Source organism: Salvelinus sp. IW2-2015, linkage group LG5, assembly GCF_002910315.2.
Source record: "Salvelinus sp. IW2-2015 linkage group LG5, ASM291031v2, whole genome shotgun sequence".
Lineage (NCBI taxonomy): Eukaryota > Metazoa > Chordata > Actinopteri > Salmoniformes > Salmonidae > Salvelinus > Salvelinus sp. IW2-2015.
The window spans coordinates 21,980,781-22,000,001 of NC_036844.1; the positions used below are offsets into that span (position 1 = coordinate 21,980,781).

General features: G+C 42.5%; 1 protein-coding gene across 6 annotated transcripts in view; it reads left to right on the forward strand.

Annotated features, from left to right (window-relative positions):
• Positions 1–783: 783 nt before the first annotated feature.
• The window catches only part of LOC111964052 (protein PRRC2B), a 51,516-nt gene continuing 33,078 nt past the window's right edge, over positions 784–19,221 (forward strand). For all 6 annotated transcript variants that reach the window (XM_070443600.1, XM_023987726.2, XM_070443602.1 and 3 more), the window contains exons 1-2: positions 784–963; positions 14,429–14,605. In XM_070443600.1, coding sequence (XP_070299701.1) covers positions 14,491–14,605 — 115 coding nt within the window. In that variant the 5' untranslated portion in view covers positions 784–963; positions 14,429–14,490. The remainder of the gene's footprint in view (positions 964–14,428; positions 14,606–19,221) is intronic.

Below are 19,221 nucleotides of genomic sequence, written 5' to 3' on the forward strand. Positions count from 1 at the left end.
TCATGTAATTGTCAATAAAAGCCTTTGACACTTATGAAATGCTTGTAATTATACTTCAGTATTCCATAGTAACATCTGACAAAAATATCTAAAGACACTGAAGCGGCAAACTTTGTGGAAATTAATATTTGTGTCATTCTCAAAACTTTTGTCCACGACTGTACTGTAAGTGAATGTCTATAATTCTCAAAGTCGGTCTAACGCTGTTAAATATATGGCTCTGGACACCAGGTATCGCTGTTACATTCGTCACGTCATATCCGTGTACAGCCACACCAGAGTCGACGAGAGCAAGGACGAAGATGTTTATAACTAACCCAAGACAGTTAATCTGTGTCGTTTATAGTGGGAGCAAATGAAGCATAGTGGGTTGAACAAGCAAGGAGGTGGCCAAAGCCATGCACAAGCTAGTTAGATCCTATTGGCGCGTTGTAGGATATATTTGCATATTTCGGTTAGGGAACGTCTACTCTGTGAAGTGCGCGTGTGCACAAACTCAATTCGACCTTGCACTCCTTCTGAACAACGCATTTTTTAAAGTGTGAAGTCTATACCTAGTGCCCTGTATTCATAACACATTCTAGTTTTGAGAACAGAAAATCTATTGAGAGCAAATGTTTTATCGATTAAAAAATTAGCAGAATGTCGTTCCAGTTTCAACTAGTTCCATCCTCTCCCACTACCCGCGACTGCACTTCCTCTCACTACCATATTTGGTGGTGAGAAAACGTTCTAAGCGGATGCTTCAGCTTTATAGCCCCTGTGGCGTGTCTGGGTTACCGCTTCTGTCTGTGGCAAGGAATTTCATTTTCAGGCCGGGTAGGTTGCCCACCAACAACATAAGTAAACGGGAAAATAGAATAAGAATAGGCAGCACAATCGCCAGCCATCCTTTGAAGCAACGTAATCTTTCGGAAATAAATCGCCATTATTGATCACAATAAATAATAACAAGTAAAATCGGTGAGTTATGAATGTATGTGTGAACTGTTTTGCAGGGACTTCACCAACTGCCCAGTTTTATTGTTGCTTTGTTCTGTGCAGCAGCCATTTTTAATCGCCTTGTTCTGTAGTCATCGCCGCCTTCCGTGGTTCTGAAATTTGGCAAACTGCTAAAATAATGTTTCGTTTGTGCACTACTTTCACCTGAAAGTGAAGGGTTTCGTGTGTTCTCTAAAACGCCAAATTGCTGCTTTTTCTGGGATTTGTTTTTGGAATTCCAGACAGGAACTTCAGTTGATTGGCCGTCTCGAAATCTTAGCTAGCTAACGTTAGTTGCTAGACTAGCTAACTTGACATCTAGCTTAACCAGTTTGGTGTCAATGTTATTATTTTGACTAAAATGTGAGTTATTATATCAATACTTAATCATGGTGGTTTTGAGTAAGAACTAATGGCCATTTCAATTTGGCCGTGAACTCGCAGACAAAATACGCAATCAATGTTTACATACTCAGTGATACTAGGCAGACTACCAAGCGGGTACTACTAGCTAGCTAATTCAGCAGAGATGGCTACTGTCAAATTTGACTTGTCCGTGGTTTAAAACCCTCTGAACTAATATTGCGTAGGTAACGTGTATCAACGAGGTTTTGCAATAGCTAGTTAGAATACGCAGAAAATGGTTAGCTAGCAAACGAATCATGGTTAGCCAGTTAACACAGAAAACAGGCCTTTGTGGTTAGGTAGCTGTGTTCCTACGTTTTTATTCTTAAAATCTGTTGCGATTAACCCGTTTGTTTCTGATTTATTTTTATTCCCTTTGAAAATATTTGACTGCTAGCTCTTCTTGCACAACCACTTTAGTGCACAAACAACAGCTAGCTAGCAGCTAGGCTATAGAAATGTCTGTCTGTTTGTAGGCTAACTCAGGGGTTCTCCAACTTTCTGGGATCGGGGACACCTTTTGTGATAACAAATTCATCAAATACCCCCTCATAATCAAGTTGATAGAAAAATAGCATACAATAAGGAACATTTTTAAGGCCAGCCACTTGAGTCTTGGCATCAGAGAATGTTGCTCTTTTCAAGCGAAGTTCCTGCAATTAAAAAAATTAAATAATCATGGGGCAGGTTGTTATTGTTGCCGTTTCTGAGTTAATATCCGGCAATACTACACATTTTGTCATGGGGCAGAGGGATTCTTTGTTGCAGCTTTAAAGCGAATATCCTGCAATACTACACATTTTGCTAAGAGGTAGAGAACCTTTAACTTAAATTACACTGCATTTATGTGAAGAGGGGGGTATTGAGTTGAAAAACTGAATTGGTGCAGTACTGTAGATACCAATATCCCTGTAATCCTACCAAGCCCATGTTGTCCAGGGTTAAGAAATTGGAGATTAATATTAGGGGCGTTTCACCAATTCTGTGCCCTTTTCAGAAGTGTAACTTGCTATAAATAAATAAATAAAAACTGCATTTCACTTAATTTTAACATTCTTTCATGAAGAGCATGTTCAACTTAATAAACGTGTTCCTACATAGAGGTTATTTAAAATAAAAAACACTATAGTAAGTGCCAAATAAAATAACAGGGTTGATTTCTTAAATCAGCCATAGATCATCTTGTGACAGGGGAAATGGAAGTTTTTGTGCAACAGGGAGTGGTGGCAATTGAATGGAAGCTACACAAAAAAGTTAAATTAAAACATTTCTAGTCTGTCTATGGGTAACAGGGTTGACTTACGCTCGACCTGCTCATTTTTCCTCCGCAGTAATTTTTTTTTTAACAAAGTTCAGGTGTCCCGACTAAAAATCTTCGTCCACCAAGAGTCGTCTGTTCTTTTGACCAATCTAGCACCCGTTGTCTCTCTCTCCTCCCTGCTGCAGCGACCACCACAGAACATCAGTGTTTATCGTCCTGACCGTGTTGCTAAAGCTGCAACATAATTACAGCCATTTCTGACTGAAAAGTCTTGCTACCGAAATCCCTAATTTGTTTCTGAAAAACTTCCCCTATTCCCTCAACACTTGCTCTCATCGCATGCACGTGACCAAAGACCTATTCGCACGGGACTAGAGAACGCTGGTTATGTAATTATTACTAAAATGTCCATTATTCCAGAAGACGTTTCGGGTGGGATTAGGTTTATCCAAACTGCCCGCTGTAATTCTTATTTTTGTTCAATAAATTGACAGTTATGACAGAAGCCTGGAGGTTTTTATTCTAGGTGTGAAGATACAGTATTTCAACATGTCCAGGTGATAGGGCCACTGATAAGTCGAGCTTGGTTTCGTTGCCATTATATTTTAATTGAGGTAGTGTGATCCGCAGTACGTCCTAAATGCCCCCCAGCCTTCAAATGTCAGCTAAACAGTGCAGTTGCGCTTGAGATGCGTTTTAAGACTTATAATTGCCAAAGGTTTATGCTTTCGACTCTGTCAATCACCACATCCTCATCGTCAGACTCGATAGCCTTGGTTTCTCAAATGACTGCCTAGCCTGGTTCACCAACTACTTCTCTGATAGAGTTCAGTGTGTCAAATCGGAGGGCCTGTTGTCCGGGCCTCTGGCGGTCTCTATGGGGGTGCCACAGGGTTCAATTCTTGGGCCGACTCTTCTCTGTATACATCAATGATGTTGCTCTTGCTGCTGGTGAGTCTCTGATCCACCTCTACACAGACGACACCATTCTGTATACTTCTGGCCCTTCTTTGGACACTGTGTTAACAACCCTCCAGACGAGCTTCAATACCATACAACTCTCATTCCGTGGCCTCCAACTACTCTTAAATACAAGTAAAACTAAATGCATGCTATTCAACCGATCGCTGCCTGCCCGTCCAGCATCACTACTCTGGACGGTTCTGACTTAGAATATGTCGACAACTACAAATACCTAGGTGTCTGGTTAGACTGTAAACTCTCCTTCCAGACTCGCATCAAACATCTCCAATCCAAAGTTAAATCTAGAATTGGCTTCCTATTTCGCAACAAAGCATCCTTCACTCATGCTGCCAAACATACCCTCGTAAAACTGACCATCCTACCGATCCTCGACTTCGGCGATGGCATTTACAAAATGGCCTCCAACACCCTACTCAATAAATTGGATGCAGTCTATCACAGTGCCACCCGTTTTATCACCAAAGCCCCATATACTACTCACCACTGCGACCTGTACGCTCTCATTGGCTGGCCCTCGCTTCATACTCGTCGACAAGCCCACTGGCTCCAGGTCATCTACAAGACCCTGCTAGGTAAAGTCCCCCCTTATCTCAGCTCGCTGGTCACCATAGCAGCACCCACCTGTAGCACGCGCTCCAGCAGGTATATCTCTCTGGTCACCCCCAAAACCAATTCCTCTTTTGGCCGCCTCTCCTTCCAGTTCTCTGCTGCCAATGACTGGAACGAACTACAAAAATCTCTGAAACTGGAAACACATCTCCCTCACTAGCTTTAAGCACCAGCTGTCAGAGCAGCTCACATATTACTGCACCTGTACATAGCCTATCTATAATTTAGCCCAAACAGCTACCTCTTCCCCTACTGTATTTATTAATTCATTCATTTTGCTCCTTTGCACCCCATTATTTCTACTTTGCACATTATTCCACTGCAAATCTACCATTCCGGTGTTTTACTTGCTATATTGTATTTACTTCGCCACCATGGCCTCACGTCATTAGCTCACATTGTATATAGACTTATTTTTTTACTGTATTATTGACTGTATGTTTGTTTTACTCCATGTGTAACTGTGTTGTTGTATGTGTCGAACTGCTTTGCTTTATCTTGGCCAGGTCGCAATTGTAAATGAGAACTTGTTCTCAACTTGCCTACCTGGTTAAATAAAGGTAAAATAAATAAAGGTCCGTTGTATGCTGCTTTGCGATCTATTAACAGCAAGGGTTGCATTAAATAGGCTCAATATTTTTTACTGATGTATTTGGCAATATTCAATTCATACGCACAAAACATGTAAACAAAAGCATTCCCTGAAAGTTGATAAGCTACATGTAGACCATTCATATAGCTTATGTGCAGCATTTAGTTCAATTTATCGAATCAGTTATTCTTGCGCAAACCACAAGCAACACCTGTCAAATGTATACATAATCTCTCAAAACAGGGATGTCGATTTAGCAAAGGACTAGTTTTATCAGAGGACCTTGGAGTAAACCAAAAAAACGTAGGTTATTCTGGCTGGAATTGTTACTCTCCTGCCGTGTAAAAATTACAGATGTGGTGTTTTGTGCTTGTGCACAGAATTACATTACTCGACCTCCCCCAGTGAAACTAATCCTGTCCAAATAGGGCCTGACCTATAGCATATCATAGTCACATCGACAAACTCTGAACACCGTGACAGCGAAATGGATGCAGATGATGTGACAAATAAACCCAAAACGGGGGGCTATTTACTGGCTGCTCAGGAGGTAAAGGGAAATTTAGATGAGTGGAATAAATGTGACTAGTTGTGGGAAATACTAGGGATCAAGAAAAGGAACGTAAGGGACATGCGCTGCGTGTATATTATGTGTGCCAAACAGGTGCTGAAAAGATTACAATAACATTTTTCTGACCGTTTGGAACAATGTAAAAAAAAAAATGCAATGAATTATGAGTGTACCAGAGAGTCTGGTAAAGTTTTTTGTTAAGCCTTTGTTACAGCAATAACTAAAAACAGTCGCTTTCATTCGGGAATACAATTTCTGTAATGGAATGGTTTATTTGTTTCAGCTAATTATTCAAGGCTCGCTTTACTTTTATTTAAAAACTAAAATGCTTGATTGCATTTAAAATAATGAGTGACTCGTGTGATGACATGAACGAATTAATGATACAGTAGCCTATATAAGTATTGAAATATAGGCCTGATTTAAGTTGCGGTATTAAGACTTAAAAAGCTCTTACGGGCTCTTATGCCTACAGCTCAATGGTGGTTATACAAGGCTGCTATACTAAGCCTACTAATGATAATGACATTACTTATGATCATAACAGTAAAATAACAATAAGGAGATCAAGAAAAAGGAGCATTATTAAAAATAGTTTTCTGAATTTGGAAGTGTAAACGGCACACAAATGTATAATAGCAGAGAGGCAGTTCCAATGGAGGGGAAAAAAAGTGTTATGCATTTTTTACAGCAAAGCAAAGATTTTTAAAACACCAGAATTTGTGAAATTGTTTACTTGATATGTTGCGTCAGGCTTGGTGCTCACGAAATCAGTAGGCCATTAACTTCTCTGGGATATGTGGGACGGTAGCGTCCCACTTGGCCACAAGCCAGAAAAAATGTAGCGTGCCAAATTCAAATATATTACTATAAAAATCTATACTTTCATGAAATCACACATGAAAGACACCAAATTAAAGCTACACATGTTGTGAATCCAGCCAACATGTCTGATTTCAAAAAGGATTTACGGGGAAAGCACACCAACACATTATGTTAGCGCAGTACATAGCCACAGAAAAACAGCCATTTTCCAGCAAAAGATAGTAGTCACAAAAAGCAGAAATAGAGATAAAATTAATCACTAACCTTTGATCTTCATCAGATGACACTCATAGGACATCATGTTACACAATACATTTATGTTTTGTTCGATAATGTGCATATTTATATCCACAAATCTCGGTTTACATTGGCGCCATGTTCAGAAATGCCTCAAATATCTGGAGGAATTGCAGAGAGCCACGTCAAATAACAGAAATCTCTAAACTTTGATGAAAATACATGTTTTACATATAATTAAAGATACACTTGTTCTTAATGCAACTGCTGTGTCAGATTTCAAAAACTTTACATAAAAAGCACACCATGCAATAATCTGAGACGGCGCTCAGATAAAACAACATTTCTCGCAATGTTGGAGTCAACAGAAATACGAAATTACATCATAATATTCCCTTACTTTTTGATCATCTTCATCAGAATGCACTCCACGGAATCCTAGTTCCACAATAAGTCGTTGTTTTGTTCGATAATGTCATTACTTATGTCTAAGTACAGTGGGGAGAACAAGTATTTGTACACTGCCGATTTTGCCGATTTTCCTACTTACAAAGCATGTAGAGGTCTGTATTTATCATAGGTACACTTCAACTGTGAGAGACGGAATCTAAAACAAAAAATCCAGAAAATCACATTGTATGATTTTTAAGTAATTCATTTGCATTTTATTGCATGACATAAGTATTTGATCACCTACCAACCAGTAAGAATTCCGGCTCTCACAGACCTGTTAGTTTTTTCTTTAAGAAGCCCTCCTGTTCTCCACTCATTACCTGTATTAACTGCACCTGTTTTGAACTCGTTACCTGTATAAAAGACACCTGTCCACACACTCAATCAAACAGACTCCAATCTCTCCACAATGGCCAAGACCAGAGAGCTGTGTAAGGACATCAGGGATAAAATTGTAGACCTGCACAAGGCTGGGATGGGCTACAGGACAATAGGCAAGCAGCTTGGTGAGAAGGCAACAACTGTTGGCGCAATTATTAGAAAATAGAAGAAAATAGAAGAAGTTCAAGATGATGGTCAATCACCCTCGGTCTGGGGCTCCATGCAAGATCTCACCTCGTGGGGCATCAATGATCATGAGGAAGGTGAGGGATCAGCCCAGAACTACACGGCAGGACCTGGTCAATGACCTGAAGAGAGCTGGGACACAGTCTCAAAGAAAACCATTAGTAAACCCACTACGCCGTCATGGATTAAAATCCTGCAGCGCACACAAGGTCCCTGCTCAAGCAGGCGCATGTCCAGGCCCGTCTGAAGTTTGCCAATGACCATCTGGATGATCCAGAGGAGGAATGGGAAGAAGGTCATTGTGGTCTGATGATTCAAAAATAGAGCTTTTTGGTCTAAACTCCACTCGCCGTGTTTGGAGGAAGAAGAGGATGAGTACAACCCCAAGAACACCATCCCAACCGTGAAGCATGGAGGTGGAAACATCATTCTTTGGGGATGCTTTTCTGCAAAGGGGACAGGACGACTGCACCGTATTAAGGGGAGGATGGATGGGGCCATGTATTGCGAGATCTTAGCCAACAACCTCCTTCCCTCAGTAAGAGCATTGATGATGGTCGTGGCTGGGTCTTCCAGCATGACAACGACCCGAAACACACAGCCAGGGCAACTAAGGAGTGGCTCCGTAAGAAGTATCTCAAGGTCCTGGAGTGGCCTAGCCAGTCTCCAGACCTGAACCCAATAGAAAATCTTTGGAGGGAGCTGAAAGTCCGTATTGCCCAGCGACAGCCCCGAAACCTGAAGGATCTGGAGAAGGTCTGTATGGAGGAGTGGGCCAAAAATCCCTGCTGCAGTGTGTGCAAACTGGTCAAGAACTACAGGAAACGTATGACTTCTGTTATTGCAAACAAAGGATTCTGTACCAAAATATTAAGTTCTGCTTTTCTGATGTATCAAATACTTATGTCATGCAATAAAAATGACAATGAATTACTTAAAAATCATACAATGTGATTTTCTGGATTTTTGTTTTAGATTCCGTCTCTCACAGTTGAAGTGTACCTATGATAAAAATTACAGACCTCTACATGCTTTGTAAGTAGGAAATCTGAAAATCGGCAGTGTATCAAATACTTGTTCTCCCCACTGTAGCTACTTTTGCTAGCATGTTTAGTGACATGTCCAAACGCTTGCGCAGATGCAGTGCCCGGCGAACTCAGACGAAAACTTCAAAAAGTTATATAACAGGTCGAATAAACTGGTCAAACTAAGTAGAGAATCAATCTTCAGGATGTTGTTATCATATATATCCAATAACGTTCCAACCGGAGCAGTCCTTCATGTCTGTAGAAGTTATGGAACGCAAGGCGATATCATGAGGAAAGCGCGTGACCAGGAACTGGCATTCTGCCAGACCAATGACTGAAACACCTCCCATCCGGCCCCACATCACACTAGAGGCTTCATTCCAGACTGTTGACGTTCTACAGACTGTTGACATCTAGTGGAAGGCGTAGGAAGTGCAAACAGATCCATATCTTACAGGGAATTGAATCGGTGATGAGTTGAACATTGACCAGTCTCAGAATTCTTACTTCCTGTTTGGATTTTTTCTCAGGATTTTGCCTACCATATGAGTTCTGTTATACTCACAGACATCATTCAAACAGTTTTAGAAACTTCAGAGTGTTCTATATCCAATAGTAATAATAATACACATATATTAGCATCTGGGACAGAGTAGGAGGCAGTTCACTATGGGCACGCAATTCATCCAAAAGTGAAAATGCTGCCCCCTATCATAAAGAAGTTAAACAAAACTCAAACAGGCAACAGAAACAGGATCTGTCTTATTTCTGTAAATACAGTGCCTTCGGAAAGTATTCAGACCCCTTTAACTTTTTCAGATTTTTTTTTTTTTTTTTAAGTTACAGCCTAATTCTAAAATGGATGAAATAAAAACAATTTGACAGCAATCTATGCACTACCCCATAACGACAAAATGAAAAACAGGTTTTTGTACGTTTTTGCAAAGTTATTAAAAATGAAAAACATAATAGTAAGTATAATAAAAATAAGTATTCAGACCCTTTGCTTGGAGACTCAAAATTGAGTTCAGGTGCATCCTGTTTCCATTGATCATCCTTGAGATGTTTCTACAACTTGATTGGAGTCCACTTGTGGTAATTTCAATTGATTGGACATTATTTTGAAAGGCACACGCCTGTCTATATAAGGTCCCACAGTTGACAGTGCATGTCAGAGCAAAAACCAAGCCATCAGGTCGAAGGAATTGTCCGTAGTGCTCTGAGACAGGGTTGGCACAGATCTGGGGAAGGGTACCAAAACATTACAAATCATATTTTCTTAGTCACATGCGCCGAATACAACAGGTGTAGACCTTACAGTGAAATGCTTACTTACGAGCCCCTAACCAACAGTGCAGTTTCAAAAAATACAGATAAGAATAAGAGAGAAAAGTAACAAGTAATTAAAGAGCAGCAGTAAAAAATAACTATATATACAGGGGGGTGCCGGTACAGTGTCAATGTGCGGGGGCACCCGTTAGTTGAGATAGTATGTACATGTAGGTAGAGTTAATTAAAGTGACTATGCATAGATGACAACAGAGAGTGGCAGTGGTGTGGGGGGGCAGGCAGGCAATGCGAGTAGTCTGGATAGCCATTTGACTAGATGTTCAGGAGTCTTATTGCTTGGGGGTAGAAGCTGTTTAGAAGTCTCTTGGACCTAGACTTAGCGCCCCAGTACCGCTTGCCATGTGGTAGCAAAGAGAACAGTCTATGACTAGGGTGGCTGGAGTCTTTGACAGTTTTTAGGGCCTTCCTCTGACACCACCTGGTATAGAGGTTCTGGATGGCAGGAAGCTTGGCCCCAGTGATGTACTGTGCGGTCAGGCCGAGCAGTTGCCATGCCAGGCAGTGATGCAACCAGTCAGGATGCTCTCGATAGTGCAACTGTAGAACCTTTTGAGGATCTGAGGACCCATACCAAATCTTTTCAGTCTTCTGAGGGGGAATAGGTTTGGTCGTGCCCGCTTCACGGCTGTCATGGTGTGCTTGGACTATGTTAGTTCGTTGGTGATGTGGACACCAAGGAACTTGAAGCCCTCAACCTGCTCCACTGCAGCCCCGGGTGTCCTCAGTCCTTTTTTTCCTGTAGTCCACAATCATCACCTTTGTCTTGATCAGGGTTAGGGAGAGGTTGTTGTCCTGGCACCACACGGCCAGGTCTCTGACCTCCTCCCTATAGGCTGTCTCGTTGTTGTCGTTGATCAGGCCTACCACTGTTGTCATCGGCAAATTTAATGGTGGTGTTGGAGTCATGCCTGGCCGTGCAGTCATGAGTGAACATGGAGTACAGGAGGCGGCTGAGCACGCACCCCTGAGGGGCCACTGTGTTGAGGATCAGCATGGCAGATGTGTTGTTACCTACCCTTACCACCTGGGGGTGGCCCGTCAGGATCCAGTTGCAGAGGGAGGTGTTTAGTCTCAGGGTCCTTAGCTTATTGATGAGCTTCGAGGGAACTATGGTGTTGAACACTGAGCTGTAGTCAATGAATAGCCTTCTCACGTAGGTGTTCCTTTTGTTCAGGTGTGAAAGGGCAGTGTGGAGTGCAATAGAGATGGCATCATCTGCGGCTCTGTTGGGGCAGTATGCCAATTGGAGTGGGTCTAGGGTTTCTGGGATGATGGTGTTGATGTGAGCCATGACCAGCCTTTCAAAGCACTTCATGGCTACAGATGTGAGTGCTACGGGTCGGTAGTTATTTAGGCCGGTTACCTTAGTGTTCTTGTGCACAGGCACTATGGTGGTCTGCTATAAACATGTTGGTATTACAGACTCGGACAGGGAGAGGTTGAAAATGTCAGTGAAGACACTTGCTAGTTGGTTAGTGCATGATTGCAGTACACGTCCTGGTAATCCATCTGGCCCTGCGGCCTTGTAAATGTTGACCTGTCTAAAGATCTTATTCACATCGGCTGCGGAGAACGTGATCACACAGTCTTCTGGTACAGCTGGTGCTCTCATGCATGTTTTAGTGTTATTTTCCTCGAAGCGAGCATATAAGTAGTTTAGCTTGTCTGGTAGGCTCGTGTCACTGGGCAGCTCTTGGCTGTGCTTCCCTTTGTAGTCTGTAATGGTTTGCAGGCCCTGCCACATCCGACAAGCGTTGGAGCCAGTGTAGTACGACTCGATCTTAGGCCTGTATTGATGTTTTGCCTGTTTGATGGTTCTTCAGAGGGCATAGCGGGATTTCTTATAAGCTTCCGGGTTAGAGTCCTGCTCCTTGAAAGCGGCAGCTCTAGGTTTTAGCTTATTGCAGATGCTGCCTGTAATCCAGGTCTTCTGGTTGGGGTATGTACATACGGTCACTGGCGGGGTGTCATCGATGCACATATTGATGAAGCCAAAGACAGATGTGGTGTACTCCTCAATGCCATTGGAGGATTCCCGGAACATTTTCCAGTCTGTGCTAGCAAAACAATCCTGTAGCTTAGCATCTGCTTCATCTGACCAGTTTTTTTTATTGATCTGGTCACTGGTGCTTCCTGCTTTAATTTTTGCTTGTAAGCAGGAATCAGGAGGATGGAATTATGGTCAGATTTGCCAAATAGAGGGCGAGGGAGAGGTTTGAATGCATCTCTGTGTGTGGAGTATAGGTGGTCCAGAGTTCTTTTCCCTCTGGTTGCACATTTCAACATTTATGCAGTATTGAAGGTCCCCAAGAACACAGTGGCCTCCATCATTCTTAAATGGAAGAAGTTTGGAACTACCAAGACTCTTCCTAGAGCTGGTTGCCTGGCCAAACTGAGCAATCTTGGGGAGAAGGGCCTTGGTCAGGGAGGTGACCAAGAACCCGATAGTCACTCTGGTAGAGCTCTGGAGTTGCTCTGTGGAGATGGGAGAACCTTCCAGAAGGACAACCTTCTCTGCATTATTCCACCATTCAGGCTTTTATGGTAGTGGCCAGGCAGAAGCCACTCCTCAGTAAAAGGCACAAGAAAGCCCGCTTGGAGTTTGCCAAAAGGCACCTAAAGACTCTCAGTCAATGAGAAACAATATTATCTGGTCTGATGAAACCAATATTGAACTCTTTGGCCTGGATGCCATGTGTCAACGTCTGGAGGAAACCTGGCACCATCCCTACGGTGAAGCATGGTGGTGGCAGAATCATGCTGTGGCGATGTTTTTCAGCAGCAGGGACTAGGAGACTAGTCAGGATCGAGGCAAAGATGCGCAGAGATCCTTGATGAAAACCTGCTCCAGAGCTCTCAGGAACTCAGACTGGGGCGAAGGTTCACCTTCCAACAGGACAACGACCCTAAGCACACAGCCAAGACAACACAGGCGTGGCTTCGGGACAAGTCTCAATGTCCTTGAGTGGCCCAGACTTAAACCTGATCGAACATCTCTGGGGAGACCTGAAAATAGCTGTGCAGCAATGCTCTCCATCCAACCTGACGGCTTGAGAGGATCTGCAGAGAACAATGGGAGAAACTCCCCAAATACAGGTGTGCCAAGCTTGTAGCGTCATTCCCAAGAAGACTTGAGGCTTTAATCGCTCCCAAAGGTGCTTCAACAAAGTACTGAGTGAAGAGTCTGAATACTTATGTAAATGTCATGTTCCAGTTTATTTTTAATAAATTTGCAAAAATGTCTAAACCTGTTTTTGCTTTATCTTTATGGGGTAATCATTTTTAGAACAAGGCTTTAACCTAACATGTGGAGAAAGTCAAGGTGGTCTGAATACTTTGATTTATAAAGCCAGGCACATTTTCCAGTTAGGCTATTGATTATAGGCCTAATTAGGTTGGTTTCCTCTCTCCTTGCTTTTCTTAGACAATAGGGCAAGGGTTGTTTTCTCATCTCTTCATTCTGCTGCTGCCTCGGTGCATTGTTCTCAACACAAGGTTAACTTTGTTTCTGAACAGCACACATTGACCACTATCCAACACGGGAGAAATACTCTTGTTATAAAAGATATGTTTATTAGTGTTGCTTCATTGTTCTTATGTAATATAACCATATACAATTTCAGTAGCATATGTCTTAGACTGATGGACTGTGCCTCCATAATGGATCAGTCAACTCAGACCAAAGCCAATCAGACGGGTGTCTTATACACCATGATACTTTTTAGTATTTAAAAAAAATATTAAAAATGAGCTACTCCTCGGCTAAAGAAATCTTGGTCGACCAAACAATCGACCAGTCAACTAATGGGTCAGCCCTAGTAGGAAGGAATGGGGTAGATCAGACACATTTCTCAAATGTTCTGAAAATGTTAGCTATGTCCGCTCATTGCAAAAATATCACCGTAAATGCAGTGCACTCGTTGAGCACTGTATTGAGATGATGTGACGTCAGTGTTTTCCCTATATTCATTTAGCAGCTGCAAAAAAATATGTATTTTAAGACCCTAGTAGCAATGCTGAATCCTGAAGTGGGATTCATGTAATGTTAAGCCTACTAAGTTACTTTTAATAAGAGGTAGTAGCATCAATGTCTGGTTCATCAGTCAGACCACTCAGCAGGCCTACCGGTATCTATTTTTGTAGATTCATGTTCTTTCACATCGGGTAACACAGTTTCCAGATCACAATTTACAATAGGCCTCATCACAGTTAGGGCCAGCGATACTCGTTAGTATCGTGTCAAGGAAACAACAAAGGGGATTTGGCTTCTTTCAGGGGGGAAAAAAGCCAGAAGACTGCTAAACAACTAAACTGATCAAATTTCCACCTTACTATTTGCATTGAMMCCCCCCCCCCCCCCCCTTTGTTTTTATACTGCTGCTACTCGCTGTTTATCTATGCATAGATACTTTACAAATTACCTCGATTAACCTAAACATTGCATTTGGGTAATTGAATTAAGATTGCTATGTTGACTTTTTTTGAATAGTAATATATTACGTTCTTTCCAATTCTAAGCTGGTGTGGCTTGTGCGCTAACAGTTTCCTCTTTTCTCTCTCTTCAGTAAAAGAAGGCACAGCAAGAGGCGCATAGAAACATTTCCATACTCGATGACATTACATCGCAATGTCCGATCGTTTGGGGCAAATAACCAAGTCCAAGGATGGGAAAAGCAAGTATTCCTCACTCAGCCTATTTGATAAGTACAAGGGAAAGTCTATAGAAACTCAGAAAACCGCAGGTAAGTCATTGTCCATTCTTTTTCTTTTTTTTCCTTTTTTTTTTTGTTATAAATTTTACCCCCTTTTCTCCCCAATTTTCGTGGTATCCAATCGCTAGTAATTACTATTTTGTCTCATCGCTACAACTCCCGTACGGGCTCGGGAGAGACGAAGGTCGAAAGTCATGCGTCCTCCGAAGCACAACCCAACCAAGCCGCACTGCTTCTTAACACAGCGCGCCTCCAACCCGGAAGCCAGCCGCACCAATGTGTCGGAGGAAACACCGTGCACCCGCCCCCCCCTTGGTTAGCGCGCACTGCGCCCGGCCCGCCACAGGAGTCGCTGGAGCGCGATGAGACAAGGATATCCCTACCGGCCAAACCCTCCCTAACCCGGGCGACGCTAGGCCAATTGTGCGTCGCCCCATGGACCCCCCGGTCGCGGCCGGCTGCGACAGAGCCTGGGCGCGAACCCAGAGACTCTGGTGGCACAGCTAGCACTGCGATGCAGTGCCCTAGACCACTGCGCCACCCGGGAGTGTCCATTCTTTTTCAAGTACTTGTGTGCAGACCTGGGTTCAAATATTTCTTACTTAAAGGCCCCCATCATAGGGCAATGCCTCTATTTCAACTTAATTTCTGTCCTATAGCGGAAATTCTCGTTTAAGTTCCACCTCCCAAGAAGGATGCAGGCTGCTAAAAATATATTCATGAATTGGGGGTGGGAACGCTGTGGTGATTTCCACATGGCGTGGAGAAATAACAACAAATAGAGCACTGACTTCTAGCATGCTAACCTTATCTAGCAAGCAAGCAAGTATACCCTATTCAAAGAATTCGCTCTAGGCTGTGGCTGATTCTGGAGCTGGATTTGTCATAAGCAATCAAGGGAAAACTTAGCCACAGATGGCTAGTGGAAACCAGTATTTTTGACTTTGCAATCTAAGTTTTGGCATCTTCCATAAATTGTGGGCGCGAAACCGCCATAGAAATAGAAAGAATAAGATGACGCTCTGGTAATATGGATAGCCGAACTGTTGAATGGTTTGGACTACACGTCTTTCTACATTGTAATGGACATGGTGCAACCTTGGCTGCTGGCAGGCTATCCGGCTGCGCTACAGCAATGCCAAGTCAGCCCTGGCTCTTGCCATGGTTCTCACAGTTAGGAGGAAGTGAAATGATGGGCTACAATGGCTTTGCTCATGATGAATGCCGCAAATGATATGTAACAACACCCTGAGCACATCAGATACGAAAAGAAACACCAATACAAATGTAACAACAGTTATGAGATAGACACTTGTGTTTTCTAGCTGCACCAGTCCAGTGGTCAAAACCATTCATCTAGGGGGAGTGGGGTTCCAAAATGCAAGTTTTACAATGTTAAAATGGTTATATATATATGTATATATTATTTTTATTTTTTTCTCCATACAGACTAGCTTAAAAATAAGTGAAGCTTGACTAATTATCCAATGCCTTATGATAATTTGATGGTTAAAAGTGGGGGTTCAGCAAGTTTCACGGCTATGAGACAGACGATACTTTTACATACAAGAACAAAATATTTAATTTGACATTTATTTTGCTCATCTGCACTTGATCTACTGACCACTATGATCTACCTTCTGAGCAGGTCCTACAACGTGGGTCCTAGCCCTACAGTCAGGACGGTGTCTGCTACCCATATTGCCTGGGAGCAGGGCTCGGGGCCACCCTCATAAGAGATGTTCCTGTCTCCTTGGTCGACTTCCCACTGTTCACCCACCTCCACTGGCTGGGCCAGCCCTCTCGAGATGAATCGGCACCCTTTTATTGGGCCTTGCTCTTTGTCTGGCTGGCTCTACTGCAGCTGTGACAGTCAATCCTTGTGATGTTGTGAAAACGAGATTGCAATCTCTGAGCAAAGGGGCGAAGAGGAGAGTTACAACAGTGTGGTTGACTGTCAGTAAGATCATATGTAAGGAGGGTCCCTTCTGCCTTCCTGAAGGGAACAGGCTGCAGGGCGCTGGTCTTCGCTCCTCTCTTCAGCATTGCCCAGGTCATGTATGTTATTGGCATCGGAGGGTTCATCCTGGACCATTCATCTTTCAACTATTTGTCTGCATGAGACGACCAACCCTGCCTGGCTGTTTATGGGACTCTCGCATGTCGGATGATGTATCTCCACAAATGACTGGCAGTTTTACACCAATATATGTTACAGATTAAAATACACAAAATTGTTGACATGTCAGAGCTTTGGAGCCTAGAAAAGACAGAAAAAACGTTATGTAGTATGGTCTTCCTGTATGGTCTAACGGCTGCGCTGCGCTTTCTCCAAGTGGGTTGCTAGCTTATTTCGTGGTCTGGGGCCAATGTTTGCGCAGATGTCAGTTTTCAGAACTGGGGATGGAGAAGTGTAGCAGTAATGCTGGCTGGGGAGTCCCCCTGGTTTCCTCTGTGGGAGAGGTGGGGAACACTTTAACTAACAACTGAAGTCTTTTTCACACTGTTATTTAATGAATTAATTAATTCGCTGGAATTATTTTTTTCTCCATTTAATCTGATTCGCACATGTGAATTGTTAATTTCACTGTGGACGACTGAGGCCAAAGGGCAGTCTGCTGTAACCAAGAAGCTTGATCTTGCAGACTAGCCACTTAGATAGCAAGTTGAGGTTTTCACTCAAAATCTCACGATACATGGCCCCATTCATTCTTTCCTTTACACGGATCAGGCGTCCTGGTCCCTTTGCAGAAAAACAGCCCCAAAGCATGATGTTTCCACCCCCATGCTTCACAGTAGGTATGGTGTTCTTTGGATGCAACTCAGCATTCTTTGTCCTCCAAACACGACGAGTTGAGTTTTTACCAAAAATTTATATTTTGGTTTCATCTGACCATATGACATTCTCCCAATCTTCTTCTGGATCATCCAAATGCTCTCTAGCAAACTTCAGACGGGCCTGGACATGTACTGGCTTAAGCAGGGGGACACGTCTGGCACTGCAGGATTTGAGTCCCTGGCGGCATAGTGTGTTACTGATGGTAGGCTTTGTTACTTTGGTCCCAGCTCTCTGCAGGTCATTCACTAGGTCCCCCCCGTGTGGTTCTGGGATTTTTGCTCACCGTTCTTGTGATCATTTTGACCCCACGGGGTGAGATCTTGCGTGGAGCCCCAGATCGAGGGAGATTATCAGTGGTTTTGTATGTCTTCCATTTCCTAATAATTGCTCCCAAAGTTGATTTCTTCAAACCAAGCTGCTTACCTATTGCAGATTCAGTCTTCCCAGCCTGGTGCAAGTCTACAATTTTGTTTCTGGTGTCCTTTGACGGCTCTTTTGTCTTGGCCATAGTGGAGTTTGGAGTGTGACTGTTTGAGGTTGTGGACAGGTGTCTTTTATACTGATAACAAGTTCAAACAGGTGCCATTAATACAGGTAACGAGTGGAGGACAGAGGAGCCTCTTAAAGAAGAAGTTAGAGGTCTGTGAGAGGCAGAAATCTTGCTTGTTTGTAGGTGACCAAATACTTATTTTCCACCACAATTTGCAAATAAATTCATAAAAAATCCTACAATGTGATTTTCTGGAGAAAAAAAATTCTCATTTTGTCTGTCATAGTTGAAGTGTACCTATGATGAACATTACAGGCCTCTCATCTTTTTAAGTGGGAGAACTTGCACAATTGGTGGCTGACTAAATACTTTTTTGCCCCACTGTATATACAGTAGGGTTATGGAGTGTTCTCATTGTCCACTTTACTTGAGGGCTAAAGACAGTAGGTCAAGACTTAGATTAGTTTATGGTCATTATTTAGTTTCTTTGTATTAATGACATGCCCCTAAATGTAATGCAAATTGTTTTGTATTAGCCTTAACTGAGTGGATTGGCAGTTCTCACACTACGGCGAGATCAGGACTGACTGAGCCTGCCAAATAGCATCACTGATACTGTCTGCACCAGGTCATTGAACATAGGAAATTACTTGCATCACTTTGTATGTTATGTCTAGTTTTGTATATGTTCATATAATGAAATGTATAGCTTTCTGCTATAAACAAAAAAGTGCAAAAACACAAGTTTTCCCCCCCATTTTAATTAGCTTGATGGCTCAGGTGGCCAAGTGGATGCTACCGCGAAAAGCTGTTTGGCTCAGCCAAAGATGATCTATTATATTGCTCAGTTGTAACAAAGACTAACTTTGCAGGTGTTTCTGATTTTAATAAACAATGCCATGCTGGTGGATGGTAACGTTCAATTAAAACCCAGCCCTGAAAAGAAACGCAGACTGAAAAGTATTAGCACGTGATATCATAGGTGAGAAATGCTGCATTGGCACGGAAAATATCTGAAGTTACCACTTTGGATTTTCCACTTCAACCCCAAATATATCATACTTTGACTAAAATGATGACTTATTGACTTAAATTGTTGGGTAAGCTATAGGCATAGTCTTTCACCGAGAGAGGGAAATGTGTATTTGAGAACTTTCAAATATGTCCCGAATCAACTACTAACATGGGAATGTATTTCCAAATGCATTCCAATATTCAACTACTTGTCTTTTTAAATAAAATATGTTTTAATACTTTGAAATGTATGTTCAAGTAATTAAGATATTTGAACCCAGGTCTGCTTCTGTGTTTTAAACT